At 37.7% G+C, this 9,702-nt stretch overlaps 1 protein-coding gene across 1 annotated transcript; it reads left to right on the forward strand.

The window, feature by feature from the left end:
* Positions 1–8,483: 8,483 nt before the first annotated feature.
* Positions 8,484–9,332, forward strand: LOC149265136 (17.1 kDa class II heat shock protein-like). The gene is made up of 2 exons (XM_089391873.1): positions 8,484–8,865; positions 8,971–9,332. The coding sequence occupies exons 1-2, from the start codon at positions 8,641–8,643 to the stop codon at positions 9,220–9,222; spliced, it is 477 nt and encodes a 158-aa protein (XP_089247999.1). The 5' UTR covers positions 8,484–8,640; the 3' UTR covers positions 9,223–9,332.
* The last annotated feature ends 370 nt before the right edge of the window (positions 9,333–9,702 follow it).

Genomic DNA, 9,702 nt, shown 5'->3' on the forward strand with positions numbered 1-9,702 from the left:
TATGGGTTATATTATATGAATTAATTTTTAATAAAAATAAATTATATGAATACATTATTTACCTGATTTAGCTAATTTCTAGGAATATTAAGAATTTATTATATTAATTTGACTTTGATCCTTAAGTCAAAATTAGCCGTTGGCAATATAGCCGTTGGAGTCTCTGCACGCTCTATTTAATCAAGCTAAGCCGGATTGGTCCTTCAACTTGTCCTGACGATGAACCACACTGGATGGTTCGAAACGCGTCGACAAAAGATTTGTTATGTGATTTTGCCGAAGAGTTTCTGAACAATGCTATGGATCACAGAAGTCTAAATTCCTTAATAGAATAATAGTTAATTATATTTATTAATTAAAATATAAGATGAAGGAACATATATTTATAAATATATATTAAAATAAAATAATTTTTATATTCATAGTTAAAGAGTTTTTTCGAAAATAAAAATTAGAGAATTCAAGTGTTAGAAAAATATTATAATATTAAAAATTAATTAATAGTCTAAAATAGTATATTAGTTTTAAATTAATTAATTATAAAATAGATTAATTTTAAATTAATTTTTTTTTAAAATTAATTAAGTTTAAATTAATAGACAAAGAGTTTACACATATATAAATATTTAAATAAATAAATAAATAAATAAATTACCATATTAAAAATTAATTAATAGTTTAAATTAATTAATTATAAAATAGATTAATTTTAAATTATTTTTTGTAAATTAATTATAAAATAAATTAAGTTTAAATTAATAGTCAAAGAGTTTTCACATATATAAATATTCAGAAGAAGAAAATAAATAAATAAAAAAATTACCATATTAAAAATTAATTAATAGATTATTTAAGGGAGGGGAAGAAAGAAAACAACTAGGAGGAGAGCGCTGGGACCTAGTAATTACTGATCTTCCAGCCATCCTCTCTATTGAGATTGTTCGACATTTTTTCAATCTCAAGGGCTTCCTTAAATTTCCGGTGATGGAATTGCGACACTCTAGCAATCGCACTAGCTTCCTAGATGCAGACATGATGATTGGTTTTCTCCACATGCTCTGCTAAAGCGGAAGACTTAGTTCTCATATGCTTGAGGTCAGCTGCTTGCTCACTAATCCTTTGATTAATGGAGCGACCAATCTCACCAATATAGGGGGTCCCACATGAACAAGGAATAATATAAACCCCTTTCATGTCCTTGGGGTCAATAGGATCCTTCACAGATCTGAGGGACTTACGAATGGTGTTAAGAGGTCTAAAGGTTGCGGGGACATTATGCTTCTTAAGAATCCTCACAATCTTATCCGTGGTCCCCTGAACAAATGGAAGATGGACACCAGGAATCCGCTCTTTAGGCCCTCTTTTGGTTAACGAATTCTTAGCTACTTTGAGGAAAGCCTTTTGTCCCAAGTGTCTGCTATAACCGTTCTCAACAAAGACATTAAGGAGATGGGATTTCTCCTCCTCGAAGCTCTTTTCATCAGAGATCCTTAAGGCACGAGTTGCAAGGGTGTTGAGAACCCCCAACTTCTGGGCCGGGAAATGGTGGGAACTAGCATGAAGATATTGCTCCGTATGAGTTTTCTTGCGAAACACTCGGTGGGAGAGGGAACCATCCTTATTCTTAGAGATAAGAATATCAAGGAAAGGGAGGCAACCATCGACTTCTTGTTCCTTAGTGAACTTAATGGCCGAGGATTGACTATTGAGATGATCGAAGAAGAGATCTAACTCCTCTTGGCCGTGAGACCAGATGACATTAGTGTCATCTACATACCTTTTCCAAAGCTTGGGCAGGAGACGGGTTGCATTTAGAGCCTTATATTCAAAATATTCCATAAAAAGATTAGCAACCACAGGGGATAGGGGTGAGCCCATGGCAACCCCACAGGTTTGCTCAAAGAACTCACCTTCAAAACTGAAAAAGGTCGAAGTGAGGCAGATCTCAACTAACCAAGCGGTATCAGGATCAGTTAGACGGTTGATCACATCCATGGCCTCATTTATAGGGATGCAAGTGTAGAGGGAAACAACATCAAAACTGACCAGAATGTCTCCAGAGTCTAGCTTGATGTCCTTGAGCTCCTCAATAAAGGAAGCCGAGTCTTTAACGAAGGACCCTGTACGACCAACTAAGGGTTTAAGCTTCAAGGCAAGGAACTTTGCAAGAAGATAGGTAGGACCTCCAATGGTGTTGACGATGGGCCTAAGGGGAGCTCCTTCCTTATGAATTTTAGGGAGCCCATAGATTCTAGGCGTGATAGGATTGCTCTCAATGAGTTTATGGTGCAGGGGACTCACTGAGTCACTGGATTTAATGGTAAGGGCCACAATTCTGGAGATCCTCTTTAATGGTTTTTTGGGAAACTTCTTATAACTACTGCTATTATGAAGATGACCTAACATTTTATTGTGGTAGTCTTCCTTGTTAAGAATGACAGCAACCCCACCCTTGTTAGCTTTCAGAACAACAATATCTTTGTTCTGATTTAAGGATTTTAGGGCTTCAAATTCATCCCTGCTAAGGTTGCTCTTGGGAGGCTTAGCCTTCCTTAGGATAACAACACAATCCTGCCTAATAGTGTTCTTAATACTATCAGGTAAACCCTGAATCCCAAATTCTATGTCACAAATAATGTCATCCATAGGGATCTTCTTAGGGGCCAAGGCAAAGTTTAGACCTTTGCTTAAAACTTTAAAAACAGAAGGGGGAAAAGAAAAACTAGATAAATTGATAACTTTATTATTAATATGAGAGGAAGGGGGAGGATTATGATTATTTAAATGACTCTTCCTCGATTTAGAGTTATTGTCTATATGTAAGTTAAGCCTTGTAAACCTATTATCATTGTTCATTATCCTCCTATTCCTAGAACGATACTTATTTACTCCTTCATTATTATTTACAATATTAATATTATTATTATCAATATTAGTATTTTTAATAGTGTTATTATTTTCATTATCAACAAAGAAATTAATCTTACCATTATCTTCTTCTTCTCAGAGGAATCGGCAACTGGGACAGCCTCGCAGCTCGCGTAACACGGGGTCGATTCTGGCCGCCACCACTATAACCTCTGGGCTTCGCGCCTGCCCACTATAACGCGTCACCAAGGTAAGTCCGGGGGATTTGAACTCGTGACCTCAAATATGGAGTCCGCCTTTCTAACGAACTACACCGCCATGCAATTACCAACTCGCCTACCCCCGTGGGGCTAATTAATCTTACTATTATCATTATTATTATTAATACTATTAATAACGTCATCATTATTATTACTATTGTTACTGCAAATATCATTAATATTATTATCACCATTATTAATAGCATTATTATTATTATTATTATTATTACTAATATTATTAATATTATTACAATTATAATTTTTAATATTTTTAATATGATTAGTATTATTAATAATATCGATATCAACCTTATTATTATTCTCGGCTTCACTTATTATCACATCATTATGACTATTAACCTGATTATAATCTCCGAACCTACCTGTGCGGTCAATGGCAGAGTCCCGTGTACTTGCGCAGAAGCTGTTCACATGATAAAACTCGCGAGAAACCGGATCAGGATGGACTACGAGGGTATCAGATCTGGCGAAGGGGACCTGAGGAACAACGTTTCTGGACAGATCCGAGCTGCTACGAAGAGAAGGGTCTTGGGAAACTTGCTCCCTCGATAGCGGATCAGAACATTCGGAACATAGAGCGTTAGGGTGACTAGACTGCGTCTGAAGCAAAAGAATAGACTCAGCATTATCCACATCGCAGGTAAACTGACCGACCGAGCAGGAAGAGGTAAGAGCCGAGCCGCCGGCACAAGGAACAACACCGTTGCAGGATACTGCTACAGGGCTCGGATGGGAGCAGGCTGCTCCATCTGACTTACATGACTGCACGGACGAGTTGGCTTGTCCAGAATTATGAAGAACCCAGCTCCGAAGTGCAAACCTTTGATTGGTAGAAAGCCGACCATGGGAGACATAAACTAGTCGTTCTCCGGTCAAATCTAGCTATTGTCTTTTTAGCCATTACCTTATCTAGAAAATTGGGTCATTGGATATTCTGCCCTATCTATTTAATGTGCAAAGCGAGATCTGCTCATTCAACTTGTCCTGACGATGAACCACACTGGTTGGTTCGAAACGCGTCAACAAAAGTTTCTTTATTTCTATTTTATATATCAAATTCTGGTTTTAATATTGTACAAATTTTTAAAAATATAATTATATATTTTTCTATAATAAATTCTATAATTAAATTTTCTTTTACACCATTGCTCTGACTTTCTCTTGATCATTGTTCCCGCTTCATGTCCTTGACGATGGATATTTATTAATTTATTAATTATAATTCAAGCGTATAGTCAATTATTAATTATTTCTTTATTAGCCCCAAGGGTTAGCTCAGTTGGTCAAAATCAGTGCCTCACCGTCGGGAGGTTACAGGGCCCATTCTCCCCGAAGCCCTTGGGGTTAGGCCTAGCTAGTGGGTCGTAGGGCTAGATTCCTTTCGGGGTCGATTAGCCCATATTTTTGCGTGGACATAGCGCCACCCGTTGACCAAGGTGTCCGTGAACCACACCGTAAATATATATATATATATAAAATAAAATAAAAATTAATTATTTCTTTATTTTATATATCCAAATCTGTTTTTAATATAGTACAAAAATTTAAAAGTATAATTATATACTTTTCTATGATAAATCCTATAATTAAATTTTCTTTTGCATTATTGTTCTTTAAAAGGATTGGTCTGACTTTCTCCTGATCATTGTTCCCGCTTCATGTCCTTCATGATAGGTGAGAAACAATTTATTGATTATTTATTTATTAATGTCTTGTTCTGTTATGTAAATACAAATTTAATAATCTACTATTGTTTATTCTTGGTGTGCAAGAAATCCATACTTATTCCTTTGGGCATTTGGTAAATTTGAATTTTAGATGGATTTACACCATAGTTACCCAGTTTGACCATATTGACTAAAAAAATCGAAAATTTTTGTTAAAGATTTTGAGAATAACACTTTGTAATACGTGTGATCAGTCCAACAGTGCTACTTCGAAAATCTCTAACAATATAATTAACTGTGAAAGTCTCCAACCACTCATTCAATTGACATTATAATAAGTTAATTTTAATCAGTACGATTTTTTTAATTTGTGAAATCAATTCCAGTGGACAGTGTGCGTTTGCTTTATGAAATCAATTCCAGTTGACAATGTGTGTGGTTATTTGGTTCCAAGCGAACTTGGAACCCATGCGTGGTTATTTGGTTCCAGGCGAACTTGGAACGACTTGTTGTGATTCCGAGCAAGAAGGTTTAGTGGGGGGCACTCTGAAACAACTTGTGAATCTCCAAAGATTGATGAGCAAGCAACTAGACTAGAGTATATCCATATATCCATGCCATCCATCCCATCAAAGCATTATGTCTGAGGAAGTTTTACACGTGAGCAAGTTTCGACATTTTTTTTGTGTAAGCTTGGTAGATCTCCTTTTCTATTAATATTTCATAATAATGTTTTTGGTTTGAAAAAACTGCTGGTGGCCTCAACCTGCCCGCAAGAAACTAGGTCTGTTGGCCACCTGTTTGTATCAAACACTGTCCAAAATTTAAATAAAGTGATTCTAATCATCCATGCTACATTGGCTACCTCATCTTCTATACGCTTCATACTGGAAAAGTAAATGCTAGCCGTCATCAAAACAAAATTTTACTAACATGACTGCTTCATTCATATGAGGAATCAACTAGGCCCGGGGCTTTCGCACTTGACCCCGGTACTTCGCTTTAAATCATAGTTTGGAGATACTGTTCGACTATATTCAGGCAGAGATTGTTATGATACAACTATGGTATGCACTAGCGTGGTTCAAGTGCTATGCCTCAGAGTCTTTTGCACACTGGCATTTAAGCTACCTATAATAGAAACCAGAATTAAGACATTATGAACCATAATGAAATTATCCATGGTGAGCACATAGTAATTTATGATCTGGGTTTTGGTCTTGGTTTTGACATAATTCCTTATATTCTTGCTTTGATTCATGGCCTGAGAATTGGCCTTGTTCCTTCTCAAATTCCCATCATTCTTCCCCATTTCAGGATGAGACTGCTCTGGTGCAGTCTCTTTCATCCACTCTGTGCCCTCTTTACTGCTCTTTCCCTAGTTGACTCCCAGGTTCCCCTCTCTTCCCTCAAAGGTTTGCAAGATAGAGACAACTCCATCTTCCAGGTTGCTGCCCTTGAGCAGTTGAATTGCCCCCCTTCCTGGCTCCCGCAAGACCACCCTGCATCCTATGCTACCAACCTTGCCAACGGGTTTCCCATAAGTCTTTCTCTCTTGGTTTTCTCCACCCCAGAGAGCGAGAAATTGCTTTAACCTTTCCCACCAGTCGAAAAATTTGTCACCAAGCCACGAAAGTCCTACCCTTCGCCAGTTAGTCCCCTCGGTGAAACTTAACCAAAGCCAAATTTGGGCTTTTTCCCCACCCCTTTCGCGGGGCTAGTTACTGCTCCCACTTCTTCCATCCCGTTCCAGGTCTTGCTTCGACGCTGTACTAAGGGATTGTATCCAGACCAACGGGCCGGAGGTTGCACCAAGGTTGGGTTTCACTCCAGGTCTCACATAGTTATTTTTATTTCCATCCCCCCAATCCATATACCCTTCCTTAACTGCCGAAATAAATTCTTCCTACAAATGCAGTTAAAACTGCTCAGAATGACACTACTAGCGGAATCAATTTGGCCCAACAGTCTCCTTCTGCCCCATGACCTAGCTACCCTGAGCTGAGGTTCAGATATCCCTTCCCCCCCTCTGGATAGCTATCAGGTCTATCCCACCCCAGGTTGACAGGCCAATAACCCAAGGAAACCAGAAAGCTTCATTTCTATATTCGACTAGGGAAACCATAATAATTAACCAACAACCTTCAGCAAGACTCATTATTATTCCTCTATCAGTCAAAATTTGCCTCAGATTCCAATTCATATTTTCCTTACCGACGCAGGGGAGGGCTGGGAGCACATACCAGGTTTTACAGGCGAAGGCCGAATGCTGATCGATGTCCCCCAACTCTCGGCGCTTGCCAACTCCAACTGCACGTTCTACCTTCGCTTCCTGCATGCAAATGCCCCTCAACCTTGCCACCTTTTCCTTTAATTTTTCCTTCCACTTACCAAGCCTCACTTCCATGAAGCCCACCACTTGCTTTGCTCCGCTAGCCACCTCCCTTCCCTTCTCGTGTGGGTCTCAAGATGAGCACCCACTTACCTTCCAATTAATGCCCTTCATTATTGCCTTCCTACTTCAGCTGCTCCTATCGTGAGTTGCCCGGTTCTCCGCATCCACTTGCCAGCTCCCATGCCAACTGTCCAAACTCGCTTCCCTTTAGCCGCCATGCCATCTGTTCGGCCTTTCTTTCCTTTGCCCACCATGTCATCTGGCCGACCTCTCTTCCCTTTGTCCTCTAATGCCCATCACACCCCGATCGAGGGGACAACTTTTTTTAAATCACTGAGAAAGTCTAGTTTTATATTAAAAAATTGCAAAAATTAAAATATATTTTTCACATTTTAATGATTTTATTGGATAATAATTATTAGCAAGTTAGAGGGTAGTTATTATAGGAATTATGGTTCAGTGCATATTTGGAATTCAATTAAAAAAGTTTATTTTTTTTATCCATTACAAAAATTAATTTACATATTTATTGTTGAATAAATTTGGATCCAAAAAAAGAGGGATTGAGTTTTAAATTTCTTGATATGTAGAAATCACTACACATTTATTTTATTTTTAATATCTAGTATTTCATTTTTTATCTTACAATTCAAAACCAATTCTTAATACTAATAAATTTTATTTTTATCTTTTATTATTTCTAAATCATTTTAAATCTACGTATTATAAATGAGTAAACAAAGCATCAAATCTACATATTATAAATGAGTAAACAAAGCATCTTCTTGTTCAGCAAGAACAATTCATTTCAATTTTTTAAAAATTTGAAATAAAAATAATAATATGTTACTTTTTATAAGATGTATATTCTCTAAAATATTAAATTTTACAACGTCGATTTTGTTATTTAAATATCCGAACTTTGGTCACTATGATTTACACTTAGTTATAAAAATATTACTTTAATACTGAGCGAATTTTTTTTTTATCATACTTAAAGAGGATCATTTGTAAATTGCGTCACTAAAAAAATTACTTACCTCGGCCTTTCAATGTTGCAGCATCGAATCTGATAGTGACCATAAGTATCCACTGTGTCCATTTAAAACTGCAGTAGAGCGACAATTTTCTTTAAAAAATTAATTTAAAAGACATTGATCTAAGCCTTGCCTTAACAAATTGTTTAAAAATTAATTAGAAAAAGGCCTCTAGAAAGTTGCGAGGTCGAAGCTCACAAACTACGATGAATGGATAAAACGACAGTCGCTGAGGTTCTAGAGAAACCCGAAACGCAATATCTCAAACTTTCCAGAACCTCCTGGCCATCCCACTCTCCTCTATTAAATCCAGACCGTTTCTTCTCTACCTCAGTGAATCCAGGCAAAACTGAACGACTGATTGGCTGCAAATTCTGTAATCTAGCGCAAAAATGGAGTCCCTTCCGGAGCACGTCCTTCACAGCGATTCTCTTTTTAGTAGCCGGAACGCGCTTATGTCGGTGCCGGACGAACTCGAGAAGCTGCTAAATCCGCCCGCCTGGAGCTATATCCGCGACACCAAGGCCATCGCCGGCACGGCCGTGGACATCAAGGAGAACCCAAAGGCCTATTCTTTCGTCACCGACATGCCGGGCGTCAAGAGCTCCGACATCCAGGTAGGTTTCTTTATTTTCTTTCTTTACTGTGCGTTGAAATTTTTCACCCGACCACGGATCGAATCTGAAGGCGTGCTTGAATTCCTGTGTGTATGTGTTTTGCAGGTGCAGATCGAGGATGAGAATGTGCTGACCATCAGGGGGAAGCGAAAGCGTGAGGCAAACGACGAGGATACCAAATACATTCGCATGGAGAGAAAGCCCGCCAAGTATTTTAGAAAATTCGTGCTTCCCTCTGACGCCAATTTGGATGCAATTTCTGCGCTCTGTGAGGACGGGGTTTTGACTGTGACTGTGCCCAAGGTTCCTCCGCCCGAACCCCAGAAGCCAAAGACTGTTGTTATTCCCGTCAACTGATCTGTCCACTGTATCTCTGAATGTTTCTCGGATCTCTAATTTGAGAATCGAATGTACGTGCTTGATCGTTCAGGCATCAATCACTTTCTATCAAACATTAATTAAGAAGACGAGCCAAACTTTCCATTGTGCCAAACTTTTGTTCGAATGTAGTTTTTTTGGGTCAAAAGACGAGCTACTGTTTTTTTCTAAGCAGATCATCGCAGGTTTAAATTATAGACTTCTTGTGTGTTGAATAAGATTTGTTAACATTACAGTTTCAAATTTCGGAGTTGTTAAAGTCATATCATTATTAGTCACTGCTCAAAGGGCTCAAGTGCTGCAGTGACTATAGTAATCGGTTGAGCCGGTTTGGTATTAAACTTGCTTAAAAACTAATGATGTTTTTGTTTTAATGAAAGTTTGAAGAAATAAATATTTCAATTTTGTATTTTTAATAAATGTTTGGTTATAATTTTTTACTTTTATTTATTTATTTTT

This window comes from Pinus tabuliformis, chromosome 6 (assembly GCF_031772625.1).
Source record: "Pinus tabuliformis cultivar Carrire ecotype Pingquan chromosome 6, CPIR1, whole genome shotgun sequence".
Classification (NCBI taxonomy): domain Eukaryota; kingdom Viridiplantae; phylum Streptophyta; class Pinopsida; order Pinales; family Pinaceae; genus Pinus; species Pinus tabuliformis.